The sequence below is a fragment of the Gekko japonicus genome, unplaced genomic scaffold (genome assembly GCF_001447785.1).
Source record: "Gekko japonicus isolate JY-2015 unplaced genomic scaffold, Gekko_japonicus_V1.1 scaffold22, whole genome shotgun sequence".
Classification (NCBI taxonomy): Eukaryota; Metazoa; Chordata; class Lepidosauria; order Squamata; family Gekkonidae; genus Gekko; species Gekko japonicus.
The window spans coordinates 2,781,462-2,800,753 of NW_015175971.1; the positions used below are offsets into that span (position 1 = coordinate 2,781,462).

A 19,292-nucleotide genomic window follows, 5' to 3' on the forward strand; every position below is an offset into this window, starting at 1 on the left:
GTGTGTGTGTAAAACTTAAGACAGACAGGCAGATAAAGGTTGGCTGATGGTTGCCAACTCCAGGTTCGAACTCCAGTACATAGGGTTGCCAACTCCAGGTTGGAAACTTCCAGGATATTTTAGGGATGAAGCCTGCTGAGGGTGGAATCTGAGGAGGAGGAGGAAGAGGGGGACCTCAGACAGATACAATGCCATGCTGCCCACACTCCAGACAAGCTGTTGCCAGTCTCCAGGTGACAGCTGGAGAGATCTTAAAGCTTTGGTGCTACTTCAAAGTTCCCCAGGAGCCCAAAACAGAGTAGTGTTTTGGAAAATCTTTAGGAATTGTTTGGTGCATTTACGATGGGGCTCCTGGGGAACTATTGTTGCCAATCTTGGCCCAGCAGCCATCAAACCATTCTCTTCAACCCCCTGCTGTGCAGCTGACTTTCCCCTAGGGTTGCCAATCTCCAGGTGGGACCTGGAGATCTCCCACTGTTACAATTGATCTCCAGATGACAGAGATCAGTTCCCCTGGAGAAAATGGATGCTTTGGAGGGTAGACCCTATGACATTATACCTGCTGAGTCCTTCTGCCCCCCCTCCAATGCTGCCCTCTACAGAATCCACCCCCCAAACCTCCAGGTATTTCCCTCCTTAGAGCTGGCAACCCTACTTTCCCCTCAGTGCCTGTTGGTAGGCAACTAAGCTTGGTCCTGTCACCTACTTTGGCCTTTGGGAGAAAAAACATTGGGGCCAGTCCTGATAGGGTTGCCAACTCCAGATGGGAAATTCCTGGAGATTTGAGGGATGGAGCCTGAAGAGGGTGAGGTTTGAGGAGGGGTGGGACCTCAGACAGGTACAATGCCATAGACTCCACCCTCCAAACCAGTCAGTCCCTCATAGGGAACCATTGTTGCCAATCTCCAGGTGAGGGCTGGAGAGCACTCAGAATTACAACTGCTCTGCAGAAGGGAGGGCAGAAGTCAGCTGAAGTCAAAGGGGCCGATGATGGTAGGTTGATGGTTAGCTGGGAAGGAGATGGGGTTGCCAACTACATGCTGACAAATTCCTGGGGATTTGAGGGGTGGAGCCTGGAGAGGGTGGGGTTTGCGGAGGGGTGGGACCTCAGACAGGTAGAATACCATAGACTACACCCTCCAAACCAGCCATTTTGTCCTGGGTAACAATTGCTGCCAATCTCCAGGTGAGGGCTACAGATCACTCACAATTACAACTGCTCTTCAGGTAGCAGAGAACAGTTCCTCTGGAGAAAACAGTGGACTCTGTCATTATACCCTGCTGAGGTCACCACAGCAAATTGACATTGTTTGCCCAAAGCCAGAGCACTGCCCCAGAGCCTCTTTCTAGATCCCGTTGTATTGCTTTCACAACGGGCTTTACTGCTAGTCCTTTTATAAGACCAGAAGTGACGTTGTGCATTTTCAGGCCTACTTCCAGTCGGGTTGGGTTTTGGGCACAACTCTATGGTAAATTCAGCTTCACAGAGTTTTGGCCAAAAAGCAGAGAGTCACCCTCAACCAGACGTAGGCCTGAAACCGGAGGTAGGCGTGGAAAGGTCAGTGTGGGTGGAATCTCCCCCCACTGGAAGAGCCTGTCACAGCAGGGGTATCCCCACTCCCACCAGGTAGGTAGCAACCCTAACCGTGACCTGGCTTGTGCTCTTTGGATTCGCCCTCCGGATTTGAAGGTTGGACTTTTGACTAACTCTGCTGTATACCCTGGACTGTTCTTGGACCTCTTGGCCCAGGTGCCTGCCTGACCTGGGACACCAGCCGACCGCTGGCAGACCTGTCCTCTATGAACCTGTCCCTCCGAGCAGCTGGTGGGGGCTGGGAGGTGCCCTTGCTGGGAGCAGGGAGGAATGCCTGGCATTTCAGTGATGTGCCTCTGTGACCTGGAAGCAGGGCTATTTTTGGGCAGGAACGCACAGGAATGGAGTTCCGGCTGGCTCCCAAGTTGGCCACGCCCAGCAGGAACTCATTAGCATAATAGGCCACACCCAACATCAGAAATCCATTAGGATTGGCTTCATTAGGGGTGTGTGGCCTAACATGCAAAGGAGTTCCTGCTACAAAAAAAGGCCCTGGGTTTTGACAACAAACAAGGTAAACAGAATAAGAAGCAAAAGGTGGGTGTGGCTGGATAACCACACTTCTGGTAACATGGGGGTGCATCCTAATGTGCTAATGAGCTGTGCTGGCAGGGGTGTGGCCTAATATGCTAATGAGATCCTGCTGTTGGGTGTGGCCTATTATGCTAATGAGTTCCTGCTGGGCTTTTTCTACAAAAAGAGCCCTGCCTGGAAGTGATGTAGGGATGTTGGAGGGTGATGCTCTGGTTTTGGGGCAGAACTCTATGATAGAATTAGCTTATACCATAGAGTTTTTTGCTCAGAAAAACAGAGCATTGTCCACATGGTGCCTATGTCACTTCTGGGTCATGTAGGGACGCTGCCGAAATGCTGGGTGTTCCTCCCTTTTTGGGGGGAGTGATTCCCCCCTGCTGGCTGGTGGCAGAGAGGTGGGGCCTGGCAGTGTGAGACCCTTGCACCCACTGGGGGGTCTGGCATCCCTACTGGCCATCACTACAGCCAGTTTGGTGTAGTGGTTAGGAGTACAAACTCTAATCTGGGCAAACCGGATTTGATTCCCCACGCCTCCACATGCAGCTGCTGGTGTGACCGTGGGTCAGTCACAAGTTCTGCCAGAGCTGTTCTCTCACCAGCAGTCCTCAAAAGAGTTCTCTCAGCCCCGCCTACCTCACAGCATGTCTGTTGTGCAGAGGGGAAGGGAAAGGAGATTGTAAGCCACTCTGAGACTCCTTCGGGTAGTGAAAGGTGGGTTATAAATCCAATCTCCTCCTCCTTCTCCTCCTTTTCCTCCTCCTCCTCCTCTTCGTCTTCTTCTTCTGAATTCCACATTTTAATCACTCTCTGTGTAAAGAACTATTGACTTTTGTCTGTCCTGATTCCTAGAGCTACCCATCGTCACTTCCAGGTTGTACCCGGCCGGAAGTGATGTAGTGATGTCAGTGCCCCACGTCCCTGCGTCCCAAACCTCCCACTGGTTGCCAACCTTGGCCTGACAGCCCTATTTCTCTGGATGGGGGGGGGGCACAGTCAGATACAGGAAACCACTCTCTTCATTGCCAGCTCTGGGATCGGAAAAATGCCCGGTGCATTCCAGGAGCTTCATCTGCCGTAGCCAATTATCGGGGAGCAGCATGGCAGCTGGCTCCGGACGAGGGGTCAGGCTCTCCTCCAAGGGAGACCTCCAGGCCCGCTTCTCTCCCTGCCTCATTTGTGCCGCCTTTCGCCTGTCCAAAACCACGATCAGCCATCCCCATCAGCTTCGCAGCCCATCAAACCCAGCCGTGGTTCCTTCCTGTCCAAATAATTCAGCTGGGAGCCTTTTGGAAACTCACCGTCTCAAGAATAATAGACAACATGCCACGCAGCTACGGTTGCCAACCTCCAGGTATATAATCAGGTGCTCATTGAGGATGTTGGACTTTTCTTTGAAAACGTTAGAATTTCCTTAGCAATACTGTAAAGTTTCAGTTGATATACAAAGTGATGCCCATAGGCAGGGCTATTTTGGAGCAGGAACGCACAGGAACGGAGTTCTGGCTGGCTCCCAAGTTGGCCACACCCAGCAGGAACTCATTAGCATAATAGGCCACACCCAACAGCAGGAACGCCTTAGGATTGGCTACATTAGGGGTGTGTGGCCTAACTTGCAAAGGAGTTCCTGCTACAAAAAAAGCCCTAAGTTTTGACAACAAACGAGGTAAACAGAATAAGAAGCAAAAGGTGGGTGTGGCCTAATATGCTAATGAGCTATGCTCTCATGGGTGTGTTTCTGTTGCTGGGTGTGGCCTATTATGCTAATGAGTTCCTGCTGGGCTTTTTCTACAAAAATGCCCTGCCCATAGGATTTATTAAATGTTATTGTCATTTTTATCACAGTGTTTCTTTGTTTGATATAATTCCCTGTAACTGTGATCTCTTCTTTGGTTTACTCAGCCTCCAGGTGGTGACTGGGGATCTCGCTGAATTATAGAATCATAGGCCCCATCTGCATTTAGCATTTGCTCAGCTGTTTTACCAAACCCACACTGGAACAGAAAAAGATGCAGGCCAAATCTGCATTTGTCTTTCCCACCGGTGTCCCAGCCTTTTGACTCCGTCTTCAAAAAAGCTGTCTACATTTGGTGTCGTTTTCACACCTCAAGAGTGCTGGCATACTTTTGCACGTCCACATATGTTTCTCGTCCTTTCGGGGCGTAGAAGTTCAAACAAGCGTAGAGAAAGGCGGCGTCACAGAAGCACGAAACTGATTTAAAAATGCAAATGCAGATTCGACGGCAGTTCAAAACCACATTCAGCTACCCTGGGCCAACACCATACAGACTGCAGAGTCACCCCCGAATGGCCATAAAACTGCCATAAATCTATGCAGACAGCCACGATAAAACCAGAGATCGAACAAAGTGAAAGCGGCATGCAGTCTGGACACTGCCATAAAATGCGACACTCTGTCAAAGTGAAAGTGGCATGCAATGCAGATGGGAATTTCTGTTCCAGTGTGGGTTTGGTATAACAGCAGAGCAGGGCTCTTTTTGTAGAAAAAGTCCAGCAGAAACTCATTAGCACATTAGGCCATACCCCTGACAGCACAGCTCATTAGCACATTAGGCCGCACCCCGTGTTACCAGAAGTGTGGTCATCCAGCCACACCCACCTTTTGCTTGTTATTCTCTTTACCTTGTTTGTTGTCCAAACCCAGGGGTTTTTTTTGTAGCAGGAACTCCTTTGCATGTTAGGCCACACACCCCTCATGTAGCCAATTCCAATGAGTTTCTGCTGTTGGGAGTGGCCTATCATGCTAATGAGTTCCTGCTGGGTGTGGCCAACTTGGGAGCCAGCCGGAACTCCGTTCCTGTGCGTTCCTGCCCAAAAATAGCCCTGCAGCAGAGCAAATGCTAGATGCAGACTGGGCCATAGAATCACAGAGTTGGCCCTACAGGCCATCTAGTCCAGCCCCCTGCTCAGTGCAGGATCAGCCTGGAGCATCCCTGACAAGGGTTGGTCCAGCCGCTGCGTAAAGCCTGCCAGGGAGGGGGAGCTCAACACCTCCCCAGGCAGCTGATTCCACTGTCCTCCAACGAGACATGCTGACATCATGCAAAAGTGACGTCCTCACAGCCGTGATGTTGCACGGCGACACTCTGGTTTTGGGGGAAAACTCTATGGTTTGAAGGTGATTCTACCACAGAGTTTTGCCCAAAAACCAGAGTGTCACCTGTGACATTGCCAACGTGATGACATCACTTCTGTGTAATTTCATCACATCATGGATCGTGCTCTGCCCCCACTCCCGGAAAGTCCCTTCCTCACCCCCGCCGGCTTGATCATTGGACCAGGCAACCCTATTCAGTCATCACATCTGACCAATGTTCCCTCTAAGCTTTGGAGTCTTGTGAGCGAAAATTCTGCTTTGTGAGCTACTGGCATTAAAGTTGTGAGCGAGCGATTTGGCTAATGTATAAATTAGTTTGCTCTGGAGCCATCCCTCCCGAGGTAAGACAAAAATGTGTGAGCCGGAGGCTAAAGAACTGTGAGCTAGCTCACACTAACTCAGCTTAGAGGGAACACTGCATCTGACCAATAATATTGTTTGGTTGTCTCTTCGATGCTCGCAGATTGCTGGACCAGCCCCGGGACAGCCGGCTACCCTCCAGCAATTCCTAATGCCACCTCTTGCCCAGAAGAAAACGATCATCATGACCAATGTTCCCTCTATGCTCCACAGTGTTGTGAGCAATGTTCCCTCTAAGCTGAGTTAGTGTGAGCCAGCTCACAGTTTTTTAGCCTCCGGCTCACACACTTCTGTCTTTGCTCAGAAAGGATGGCTCCAGAGCCAACTGATTTACGCAGTAGCCAAATCGCTCGCTCGCAACGTTAATGCCAGTAGCTCACAAAGCTGATTTTTTTGCTCACAAGACTCCACAGCTTAAAGGGAACATTGGTTGTGAGCAGAAATTCTACCTCGCGAGCGAAAAAAGCTTGTAGCAGTAAAGTTCTGAGCAAGTATACATTTGACTATTGGGTAAATTAGTTTTTTAGAAGATTATTTCCATAACTGTGTATTCGGACTATATTTTAAGAATAATTTAAACATTAAGAGAAAACAGAATCCAGTAAAATTTAATTACAGAAAATGTTGCCCTCTAGGTAGACCTGATCTCCGGAGAACAGGAGATTGTTCTATATTGGTAGACCTGACCTCAGACTGTCACCCTGCAATGAGCCTTAGGAAACATACCAGCACTTCGGGGGAGGGGGGGAGAGAGATCTTACAGTCTACTTTGGATTTTTTAGCGAAATATGACAAATTACAGGTCAAGTATAACAGAGGTGGAATAATCACTGTCAGAACCCTGCCTAACTTAACAAACAGGAAGTTGCTTAAATGTTTTCAATCTGCCCAAAGTACTTATTTATTCAAATCTTTATATTGTACTTTTCCCTGTCACTCAAGGAAGATTACAAATCATACTGAAAAGCATAACAGGTAAAGGTAAAGGTTCCCTTGCTCGAAAACCAGTCGAATCCGACTCTAGGGTTGTGGTGCTCATCTCCGTTTCAAAGCCGAAGAGCCAGCGCTGTCCGAAGACGTTTCCATGGTCATGTGGCTGGCATGACTGAGCACCAAGGCGCACGGAATGCTGTTACCTTCCCACTGAAGTGGTACCTATTTATCTACTTGCATTTTCTTGCTTTCGAACTGCTAGGTTGGCAGAAGCTCAAACTAGAGACGGGAGCTCACTCCATCATGTGGCACACTTGGGTCTCGAACTGCTGAACTACCAACCTTCCACAGCCTGCAGTTCAGTGTCTTAACCACTTGAGACACCGCAGCTCCTGAAAAGCATAATAGGGGTGTGCAAAAAAAATATTGATTGATAGACTATAATGGAGAATTGATCCAGGTGTATCTAGGGCTCTGGGGGAGCTGTTTTTTGAGGTAGAGGCACCAAAAAAAACCCCCAAGTTTCAAAAAAGACTGGCCTGGGGGTCCAATTCTATGGGCCCCAGAAGGAAATGCCCCATCCTCCATTGTTTCCAATGGAGGGGAAAATGCCTTCTCAGTTTACATGTGACCTGAAGCTAAAATCTCTGAGCTGCCAGCTAAAATTTTGTGTACCAGCACCCCCTAGCACAATTAATAGGGAACTTTGATCATGACTATAAAATGTTTCTATTGTAGCCTGCACATTGAATGGGACAACAATTGGTCTTTTTTCTCCCCCAGAGGAATATTTTTCTAGCAATTTTGTTCCAGAGTGTATGTAACCTAATGAGTCCTCCAACTCCTCGTTTGTTTGTCGTTCTCTCTTCCTGCTTCTTTTTTTTGGGGGGGAGGGGAGTTTTTGTTGGAATTTACAAGGTCTATAGTGCACCTACTTGAAGAAGATCAGAAGAACAGTATATCGAAGGACTGCTGGTTAGCATAGCTAAGGCTGCGGTCACACGGAGCATTTGCCGCGCTGACGATCCGGATGGTAGGCGGATTTTCCGGGCTCGATCACATCGCAACATCTGGGAAGCCTAGAGCTTCTTCGGCCAGAAGGGACGGGTTGGGGGCGGGGGCACGACGCTTGCCAGATGTTGGCATCTGATCGCGCCAGTTTAATCCATCCTCAATCCGTCCGTTCCGCGGGGCAAACCCTCCCGTGTGACCGGGGCCGTGGTTGGCCATCGCCTTCCTCTGCAGAGTCTTCCTTGGTGGTCTCCTTTCCAAGTACTGACCCTGCTTAGCTTCTGAGACCTGATGAGATAGGGCTGTACCAAAACTGCCTTCCCTCCCCTAGCCTCTTGATGAGCCATAAAGTATGGGAAAGCCATCATGTCACAAGTGACTTATGGAGACCCCGGCAAGAGGCTTTCAAAGCAAGTGAGAAGCAGAGGTGGTTTGCCACGGCCTTCCTCTGCAGAGTCTTCCTTGGTGGTCTCCTATCCAAGTACCAATCCTGTTTAACATCTGAGCTCGCGAGATTGTGCTATATCACATCACCTTACCGCCATCAGGAACAGCATGGGGGGGGGGAGATATTTTTGGCTGCACCAGGAGGGCTGAGCAAGTTGGGGCACGGGGAGATCCATAGTGGCCTCAACTGCAGCTCCACTCTAAACCCCCCCCCATAGTAATTCTTTTCATCTCTCTCCCTCCCCAGCTGCATCAGCACAGGAAGGAGCTGAGTGTGACTTTGGTTCAAACTACATGGTATATCCGCATAGTCAAAGCAATGGTATTCCCAGTAGTCATGTATGGCTGCGAGAGTTGGACTATAAGGAAGGCCGAGCGCCGAAGAATAGATTATTTTGAACTATGGTGCTGGAGAAGACTCTTGAGAGTCCCTTGGACTGCAAGAAGATCAAATCAGTCAATCCTAAAAGAAATCAACCCTGACTGTTCCCTGGAAAGCCAGATAATGAAACTGAAGCTCAAATACTTTGGCCACCCAATGAGAAGGGAGCACTCACTGGAGAAGACCCTGATGCTGGGAAAGACTGAAGGTCAAAGAAGACGGGGACGGCAAAGGATGAGATGGTTGGACAGTGTCATCGAGGCAACGAACATGAAATTGAGCAAACTCCGGAGGACGGCGGAAGACCGGAAGGCCTGGCATGATCTGGTCCATGGGGTCGCAAAGAGTCGGACTTGACTGTGCGACTGAACAGCAACATGGTATATCTATCATCCTTGCACCCTTTTCAGAAGCCAAAACCCTCTAAATGTCAATGAATCATGGGGCCCACCTGGCTGTCAACTCGGAAACAGTGTCCGAATTGGGATCCTTTTTCCATTCCAGTGGATCTGTCCTTTGCCCTGTTCCATAATGCAGGAAAAGAAGAGCGACTGGAAACTAGGTCAGCCACAGACCGACTAGAGCATAAGTTGGATCCAGATTTTATCAGCGCTGCCACATTCCTGAATCACCCCCACACAGGGAGCTCCTGCTTTTGAGACTCTGTAATACCACACTATCCTTTCTACTTACTTTTTCGTCATCCTCACCAACTGCATGTACTCATCACGTACCTAAACCCCAAGAAAATATTTTCTCGGCCAGTCTAACTTTCTGCTTTCTTCCCAGTTCAAGGAGAGATTGTCGACATTATTCGACAGACTCTTCCCCTCCGCAGTTAGAATGTTTGTGTGCTTTCCATGACATCAGTGGCTCTTAGGATTGGAGTTTGCCAGTAATAGCGACTTTTTCTCCCTTAAAGATCTCTGCCTGACATAAAGTGATCAGGCCACTGAGTTTTTAAAATGGCTAAACAAATGTGTGGGAAATATGACTATTAAGATCTGCTAGGGTGCTAAAGGCCTAGAATAATTTTTTAAAATAAATTTTAACTTAATGTCTTCTCCAAGCACAGTACCACCAATATCAAAAAGGCTCATTAAAATACATAGCTTGTTGACAGCAATGTGGAGAAACATAAAAAAGGCACTGAAACACATCAACAGTTCTAGCAGCGCAGTCGCCGTTAACTATTTAAAATTGCTCGATATCCAGGCTAATGAAACAAAGAAGCAGTTGGATGAAATTCACAAACACAGTGACAGCGCTCCCTCTAAGGTGTGGAGTCTTGTGAGCCAAAATTCTACTTTGTGAGCTACTGGCATTAAAATTGTGAGCAAGCAGTTTGGCTACTACATTGATAAGTTTGCCCTGGAGCTATCCTTCCTGAGCGAAGACAAAACTGTGTGAGCCAGAGGGTAAAAAACTGTGAGCTGGCTCACACTAACTCAGCTTAGAGGGAACACTGGACAACAAAACATAAAGTGCAGGATGAGATAAAATATCTGTATCCTTTAAACCTGGCTTCCAAGGAACAGCCAAAGAAAAACGAACTACGATGGGTTAAGGAATGCTGACAAGGTCAGCTAAAATCCTCAATAAAATATCACAGTCCTCTTTCACAGACCACTTAGAGAGGTGGGAACCATAAGGACAACTACAACAACAAGTTACAAATAACGCCAGTAACAATACTATCAAGCTATGACTTCTAAATTTTTCTACTGGCCATTGTTTCTCCACTGGCATAGCACCCATTCGCCGCCCTGCCAAACCAGGCAAATCAACCTACGTTTGAAGTTAAAAATGTAATTTAAAAGCCTTCAAGAAAAACTGCCCTCCACCATTAAAGGTATCAATTGCAGAGTCATTTATGAGCCAAGGAGGTTTTAAAAATATGTTTCTTATTTCTTATAATTATACCCCCCCAAAAAACCCACATTGTACATATTTACACTGTTGGCATGACAATCCTAAACAACTATGTAGATTTACTTAACACAACACACTTTGCTGAGTTACAGAATTTAAGAAAATACTGTATGGTTATACTAATTAATGGAGCTGCGGCGGCTCAAGTGGTTAAGACGCTGAACTACTGGCTGTGGAACGTTGGTAGTTCAGCAGTTCGAGACCCGAGTGCGCCACATGACGGAGTGAGCTCCCATCTCTAGTTCCAGCTCCTGCCAACCTAGCAGTTTGAAAGCAAGACATTGCAAGTAGATAAATAGGTACCACTTCGGTGGGAAGGTAACAGCGTTCCGTGCACCTTGGTGTTTAGTCATGCCAGCCACATGACCACGGAAATGTCTTCGGACAGCACTGGCTCTTCGGCTTGGAAACGGAGATGAGCACCGCAACCCTAGAGTCGGACTCAACTGGCTTTCAAGCAAGGGAAACCTTTACCTTTATACTAATTAATACTCAAATGTAAGTCTCAGGACAAAAAACAACCACCATAAAAGGGGTCCCAGTTCTTAAACAGTGCTGACTTCTTTATTTTTTTTTTCCCTCTCACAAATGGACTATTCCAGTTTGCTTGGACAACTTTGCTCCTGGCCGTATCTTGTGCATCCCAGACTTTAGGTTTAAGTATCCTCCAGCTTTTGTGATCAGCATTTCAGCTGCAGGTCAGCAATCTGCAATCTGTAACAGGGGGCCTAGACATTTATTCAGTCTTGAGGAGGAGGAAGGAGAAGAAGGAGAGACTGGAATTCAGTCTTGAGGAGGAGGAGGAGGAGGAAGAGGAGGAGGAGATTGGATTTATACCCCGCCCTTCACTACCCAGAGGTGTCTCAGAGAGGCTTACAAACTCCTTTCCCTTCCCCTCCCCACAACAGACACCCTGGGAGGTAGGTGGGGCAGAGAGAGCTCTTGACAGAAACTGCTCTTTTTTGAGAACAGCTCTTATCAGAACTACGGCTTGCCCAAGGTCATCCAGCCAGGTGCAAGTGGAGGAGTGGGGCATCAAACCCGGTTCTCCCAGATTAGAGTCCGCGCACTTAACCACGACACCAAACTGGCTCACCAAGAAGGTTGCATTCAGCTTCAGTGCGGACTTGCTTGGAGGACACCGCGATGAACATGGATTAAAAGGCGAGTGCAGATAGGGCCAAGGTCTGGGAGATTCCCATTGTGACTTGCATCGGACAAGAGGGATTTTGACCCTCGAAAGCTCATAACCTGAAAATCTTGCTGGTCTCTAAGGTGCTGCTGGACTCAAATCTAGAAGTAAGCACAGGATCAGCCCGTCCACCAAAGTTACACATTTGGGGGTCGTTATCTAATAAGTTTCCAGTTTAACACACATCGCCTACTACCTGATCCTTTTAATGATTTAAAGACGACGGTGGTGGGAAGGGCCGTCAAGTCACAGCCGACTCACGATGACCTCGTAAGGGGTTTTCAAGGCAAGAGACGTTCAGAGGTGGGTTTGCCATCGCCTTCCCCTGCGTTACGACCCTGGTATTCCTCGGTGGTCTCCCATCCAGATACTAACCTGAGCTGACCCTGCTTAGCTTCTGAGATCAGGCCAGCCTGGGCTATCCAGGCCAGGGCTTGTACATGAAACACAGACAGACAGACAGACAGACAGACAGACAGACAGACAGACAGACAGACAGACCCTTTTCCATAGACTGATCCTAGCTCTTTCTTTCCGGCTCAGTGGGCTACAACTTGTAGCAGGTACTCATTTGCATATTAGGCGACACCCCCCCTAATGTAGCCAATCCTCCAAGAGCTTACAGTAGCCCCTGTAAGAAGAGCTCTGTAAGCTCTTGGAGGATTGGCTACATCAGGGGTGTGTGGCCTAATATGCAAAGGAGTTCCTGCTACAAAAAGAGCCCTGTAAAGCCATCCCAATAGTGTATTTCCTGACTGTACATTTTGAAATACTGGATACAGCCACCTCTCTCCTCCACCCATCACAATAGACAGTGATATCAGGCATCACGGTCTTCGGGGAAATGCTGACAGCTTGCCATAGGAAGATGGGGGTCTTATCTAACTGTAATTTATTTATTTATTTGTTTTTATTAAATTTTTATACCGTCTTCCTCTGTAAACAGGGCTCAGGGGGGTGTACAAGGGCAGATAAAAACAATCATATTCATACTAATTTGAGTTTAAAATATTAACATTACAATAAAATTAGAGGAGGAGGAGGAGGAGGAGGAGGAGGAAGAGGAAGAGGAAGAGGAAGAAGAAGAAGAAGAAGAAGAAGAAGAAGAAGAAGAAGAAGAAGAAGAAGAAGAAGAAGAAGAAGAAGAGGTGAAGGTGAAGGTGAAGGAGAAGGAGAAGGAGAAGGAGGAGATTGGATTTATACCCTGCCCTTCACTCGGAGTCTCAGAGTGGCTTACAATCTCCTTTCCCTTCCCCTCCCCACAACAGACACCCTGTGAGGGAGGTGGGGCTGAGAGAGCCCTTTCGAGAACTGCCCTTGAGAGAACAGCTCTGACAGAACTATGGCTTGCCCAAGGTCATCCAGCAGCTGCAAGTGGAGGAGTGGGGAATCAAGCCCTGTTCTCCCAGATTAGAGTCCGCACACTTAACCACGACACCAAACTTACTACACCAAACCACTACAGCAATTTAAAGTTACATCAGGGACTTCCCGCATTTTCAAATTATGTCCTTCCTGTCAACTGAAGTAGATGGTGGTTGAAACTTCTAATTGGGCCACCATCTTGCAGAGGGGAGGGGAGGGGTAAGGGTGCAAGCCAGATGGCTTTCGAGCAAGGGAACATTTACTTTACCTAGGCAAACACAATGACAGATGGACAGACAGTAACTTTCCTCAGAAGCTAGAACGACTCGGTCACATTCTGAGAAGACAAAAGTCACTGGAAAAGATGATAATGCTGGAGGCGGCAGGGAGGAAGACCCAACGTGAGATGGACGGACTGAGTCAAGGAAGTCACAAGGGCCCTCGGATTGCAAGACCCTGAACAAGGCTGTTAAGGAGAGGACATTTTTAAGGTCATTAATTAACAGGGTCACCAGAAGTCAGAAGTGACCTGACAGCACTTAACCCCCCACACACACACACACAGATCAAATCAAACCTGAACTCTCCCTAGAAGCTAAAATGATTAAACTGAGGCTATCGTACAAAAAAGACGGGGACGGCAAAGGATGAGATGGTTAGACAGTGTCATCGATGCAACGAACATGAAGTTGAGCCAACTTCGGAGGAGGCGGAAGACAGGAGGGCCTGGCGTGACCTGGTCCATGGGGTTGCAAAGAGTCGGACTCGACTGTGCGACTGAACAACAATCGTACTTTGATCACGGTATGAGAAGACGAGTCACTGGCAGAGACGATAACACAAGGCAAAGTTGAAGGCAGCAGAGAAAGAGGAAGACCCGACGTGAGATGGGTGGACTCCATCAAGGCAGCCACGAGGGCCCTCCATCTGCAAGACCTGAGCGAGGCTGTTAACAGTTGGACGTTTTGCAGGATACGGATTCACAGGGTCGTCAGAAGTCGGAAGCAACTCAAGAGCACTTCATAAGAACAAAAGAGAAGCCAATGTTGGATCAGGCCAGTGGCCCATCCAGTCCAACACTCTGTGTCACACAGTGGCCAAAAATTACCAGGTGCCCTCAGGAGGTCCAGCAGTGGGGCCAGGACACTAGGAGCCCTCCCACTTTTGACCCCCCCCAAGCACCAAGAATACAGAGCATCACTTGCCCCAGACAGAGAGCTCCTATCTATACCTCGTGGCTTAGCCACTGATGGACCTCTGCTCCATAGGTTTATCCAAACCCCTCATAAGAACATAAGAGAAGCCAATGTTGGATCAGGCCAATGGCCCATCCAGTCCAACACTCTGTGTCACACAGTGGCCAGAAATACCACGTGCCATCAGGAGTGGGGCCAGGACACTAGAAGCCCTCCCACTGTTGACCCCCCCCAAGCACCAAGAATACAGAGCATCACTTGCCCCAGACCAAGAGTTCCTATCTACACCTCATGGCTAATAGCCACTGATGGACCTCTGCTCCATATGTTTATCCAATCCCCTCATAAGAACATAAGAGAAGCCAATGTTGGATCAGGCCAAAGGCCCATCCAGTCCAACACTCTGTGTCACACAGTGGCCAGAAATATCAGGTGCCATCAGGAGGTCCAGCAGTGGGGCCAGGACACTAGAAGCCCTCCCACTGTGCCCCCCAAGCACCAAGAAGACAGAGCATCCCTTGCCCCAGACCGAGAGTTCCTGTCTATACCTCGTGGCTCATATAGCCACTGATGGACCTCTGGTGACCTCTTCACACACACACAAATGTGTGGGCTGGCAAGAGAAGGACCTGGTGGCACTTCTACGTGTACAATTTGGCAGGTCTTCTTTATTCCAGGGCGGGGGGAATAGGGTTGCCAGCTCTGGGCTGGGAAATACCTGGAGATTTTCAGAGTGGAACTTCAGGAGAGCGGGATTTGGGGAGGGGAAGGACTTCAGTGGGTTATTATGCCATAGAGTCCATCTACCCGAGCAGCCATTCTCCTTAGGGGAACTGATCTTCGTTGCCTCAAGACCAGTTGTAATCCCAGGAAATCTCCTGCCACCACCTACAGGTTGGCAGCCCTAGGGGAAATGAGGCGTACCTCTTGAGAGCCAGTTTGGTGTCATGGTTAAGAGTGGCGGACTCTAATCCGGGAGAACCGGGTTTGGCTCTCCACGCCTTCACATGCAGCCAGCTGGGTGACCTTGGGTCAGTCACAAGTTCTCTCAGAGCTGTTCTCTCAAGAGCAGTCCTCGAAAGAGCTCTCTCAGCCCCGCCCACCTCACAAGGTGTCTGTTGTGGGGAGGGGAAGGGAAGGGAGATGGTAAGCTGCTCAGAGACTCCTCTCTTCTCTCTCTCTTCTGAAATATGCAGTTTATTACCATTTTTGCTCAATGGTGGTGGTAGAAAGTACTGTCAAGTCACAGCTAACTTATGGCAAGCTGGTGGGGTTTTCAAGGCAGGAGATGAGCAGAGGTGGTTTGCTATTGCTTGGCTCTGCATAGAGAGAGCCCCGGGGATTCCTTGGCAGTCTCCCATCTAGATACCGACCAGGGCCGACCCTGCTTAGCTTCTGAGACCTGACAAGATCAAGCTCCACTAGGCCATCCAGGGCAGGGCGGAGCAGGGCCGCTTTTTGTATGAGGGTTTTCACGGTGTTGTTAGTGAGTGAGCATAAAGTAGGAAGAAGCCATTTCTGAATGGCTTGATTGATATTGTGATATTGTGTTAACCGTAAGCTGCCTCAAGGCCAACGGTGAAATTTCCAGAAGAAGGAGGAGGAGGAGGAGGAGGAGGAGATTGGATTTATACCCCACCCTTCACTACCTAAAGGAAAGTGGCTTGCAAACTTCTTTCCCTTCCCCTCCCCACAACAGATGCCCTGTGAGGTAGGCGGGGCCGAGAGAGCTCTCTCTCTCGAGAACTGCCCCTGAGAGAACAGCTCTGAGAGAACTTGTGACTGACCGAAGTTCACACCAGCAGCTGCATGCGGAGGAGTGGGGGAATCAAACCCAGTTTTCCCGGATTAGAGTGTAGTGGTTAAGTGTGCGGACTCTAATCTGGGAGAACCGGGTTTGATTCCCCACTCCTCCACTTGCACCTGCTGGATGACCTTGGGGTCAGTCACAAGCTTTTTCTTTCTCTGTTCCTTTATAAGTTGTCTTTCCCCATTCTATTTGAATCGAGGGAGTGGAAACCAAACTGCCAGAGGCACAGATGTTTATGCCCAACCACCTCTGACCTGGATGGTCTAGGCTGGCTCCATCACAGCAGATCTCAGAAACTAAGCAGGGTCGGCCCTGGTCGGTCCTTGGATGGGCGACCACCAAAGAAATCTGGGGTTGCTACCAGCGTCCCATCTAAGCTGAGTTACTGTGAGCCAGCTCGCAGTTTTGTAGCCTCCGGCTCACCCCTTTCCTGTCTTTGCTCAGGAAGGATGGCCCCAGGGCAAAACTGATTTCTGCAGGAGCCAAATGGCTCACTCACAACTTTAATGCCAGTAGCTCACAAAGTAGGATTTTTGCTCACGAGACTCCACGGCTTAGAGGGAGCGTTGGTTGCTACATAGAGGCAGGCAATGGCCAACCACCTCTGACTTGGGACGGCCCAAGCTACCCCCATCTCAGCAGATCTCAGAAACTAAGCAGGGTCGGCCCTGGTCGGTCCTTGGATGGGAGACTACCAGGGAATACCAGGGTCACTCTGCCAAGGCAGGGAATGGCAAGCCACTTCTGAACGTCTAGTGTTTCAAAAACCCGACGGGTTGCCTTCAGTCGGCTGCGGTGGGACAGCAAAAAAAAGAAACAGCCTGGTAAAGATCGCTCTGACAGAGGAATCTGGTGAGACGCGGAGCTGCAGGGCCTTCCACCTTCTGCTAAAGCCACATCACTTTGGCTCTCCGGTTCCCTAGGAGCCCTTTGGTCATCTATTTCATCATATATGTCTTAAGATATATAATCATTAAGGAATTTTTTTTAAAAAATTAGGGCCCGAAGACACCAGGAACAATAAGGCTGCAGAACACTGAATCTTAAGATCGCATTTTTTAAAAAAAGGGTTTCCAAGAATGGAAAGAGATACGGAAAGAAATGAAACATACAAACATCTCCTCCGGGATTTCGTAAACTTCGGGGGCTTGAGCAGAATAATTTTCTTTCCTCTTCTTTCCTCCCCCCCCCCTTCAGCTTTGTCTCAACGGCTCTCAACATTCTGTACCCCCTGGAGGATACGCTCAGTCCTCACCAAGCCCCTGTTGTTTTGGTTAATTTACAAAGGCATCGTTTTTGAATACCCGGCCAAGTCCACCAACTATATGGGAACTCCTGCCTGATCTATTGGTGGCCCGCTTTTGCAGTGTCTGTGATTATAATGGTGACCAGATGCTTTGCCATTTGAAGGAGCGATGGAGTGTCGCACTCAGAATTGAGAAGGGCTTGGGTTCAAATCCTGGCTCAGCTAAAAATTTTGAATTGTGGTTTTGGGCAAGTCCCCCCGCCTCCGTCCAACTTACAGTACCTCCCAAGGATAAAATGTAAGATCCCTCTGGACCCAGGAAAGAGAATGATACTCATGCAATACACAAATAAAGATGAAAGTGTCCTGCTTAATAAATTATTTCCCGGCTGCGACAGCAACTTACTTGCTCCAAGAGCACACAGACACAACCGAGATGCTAGATTAAATCATCTCAGTGCCACAATATTCAAAGACCAGAGGAAACGCACGAGGCATCAAAAATAAATTAAATGGGGGGGGGGGGTTAGATAACGTACCTGCAACGACAGGTGGCCGATATTATCTCAAGGCATCAGTTTGCATGTTAAGTGTCTGTTAGGCTTCTGCCGAGAATAATGCGTATATGAGTGCCTCATACAGGCACTGGCTTTAAAGTGGTTGATAATGAAAGTGCTTTTGGGGGGTGGGCATTTCTGTCTTTCTGTTTACATTTTACAATCAGGGCAATTTCCTCTCATCAGGAAAGTGTGCAGTTCTGTTTCTGCTATGTTCACTTACGGACACCCCCCCCCCTCCCGATCTCTTCTCAAAGCATCAGCCTCCCCTGGTATTTCAGAGGGAGCCCTTCCTGTCAGACAGATAGCTGTACTTGGCTCATTTTAAAACATCGTTTGGAAGGAATGCAAGGAGAGATGTTGAAGTAGACAAGCCAGCAAAACCCAGCTTTCTTTCTCTCTGATCTTTTAACCGGCTCACTGGTGTCTACAAGAGAGAATCGTCCAGAGCCTTCTTCAGGCCTTTGGTTTTGACCGACACATGGAAAGTAGGCTGTTTGTGAACACAATGCAATCTTCCTTTCCACCAAAATACACACACACACACACACACCTGGATTTCAAGCTGGGAGACTTGAACAATCTCACACAGGCATTGTTACACAAGAGAAATGAAAGGCTGCCCCAAAAGGCGCAAGAAAGGGGGAGTCTGTATCCTAAAGCCACCTTTGCTTTTCCCCATCAGGCCTTCTGTGCTGGTTACCACCAATGCTCCCTCTTAGCTGTGGAGTCTTGTAAGCCAAAATTCTACTTGGTGAGTGACTGGCACGAAAGCTGTGAGCAAGCGATTTGGCCACTGCATAAATGAGTTTGCTCTGGAGCCGTCCTCCCTGAGCAAAGACAAAAATGTGTGAGCCGGAGGCTAAAAAAACCTGAGCTAGCTCACACTAACTCGGCTTAGAGGGAACACTGGTTACCACCTCTCCAAAGATGTCCCTTGTGCCACCCCCATCAAATCCCTGCCTCCAACACACACCGTCTTATGTAGATTGTAAGCTCCTTGGGAGCAGAGACCTGTTTCTTTTGGACAGATTATATGAAGATGATAGCACATTCCCCAACCCTAACAAAAGTTATCATCATTATTTAGGTAGGTTGGTCGGTCAGTGGGTTAAAATATTTCTTGCCCACTTATTCCCCCAGGATCTGGACCCTCAAGGCCTCAGCAGCACCTAGCCCCTCCGAAAGAAGCACTTTTCTTGCTTCAGAAACGTCCCGAGGGAATGCGTGCGGAGGGTCAGCAACTTTAGGACAGTTTAACCCTTACTTCTCCTTCTTTTGCCCCAACCCGCCCGGCTGTAAGGTGAACAAAGGGAAAGGGGGAGGGGGGGAGGTTTCGCTTACCACTTGAGCGCCGGACGATGTTCTCCAAAAACGTGTTCTGTGGTGCCACCAGCCCTCTCTTGCCCCCCGGCATCCTGCGTCTGCAGAGCCGGGCTCTGGAGCCGAGGGGGGGGAGTGGGGGCGGCTGGGAGGGGCTCGGAAGGTGTCTTGCGCCCAGTGCCGTGGAGTAGCTGAGGGAAGGTGGACGAGGCAGTTCATGGTAGTAGCGCACCAGCGGCTGGTGGAGCCCAGACTGTGGCAACGCCGCGCTCGCCGCTCGGGAACTGCAGCCGGC

General features: G+C 48.9%; 1 protein-coding gene across 1 annotated transcript in view; it reads right to left on the reverse strand.

Annotated features, from left to right (window-relative positions):
• KCNH5 (potassium channel, voltage gated eag related subfamily H, member 5) overlaps positions 1–19,091 on the reverse strand; it is a 353,468-nt gene extending 334,377 nt beyond the window's left edge. The window contains exon 1 of the mRNA XM_015426065.1: positions 19,019–19,091. Within this exon, the coding sequence (XP_015281551.1) occupies positions 19,019–19,091 (73 nt within the window). The remainder of the gene's footprint in view (positions 1–19,018) is intronic.
• Between the last annotated feature and the right edge of the window lie 201 nt (positions 19,092–19,292).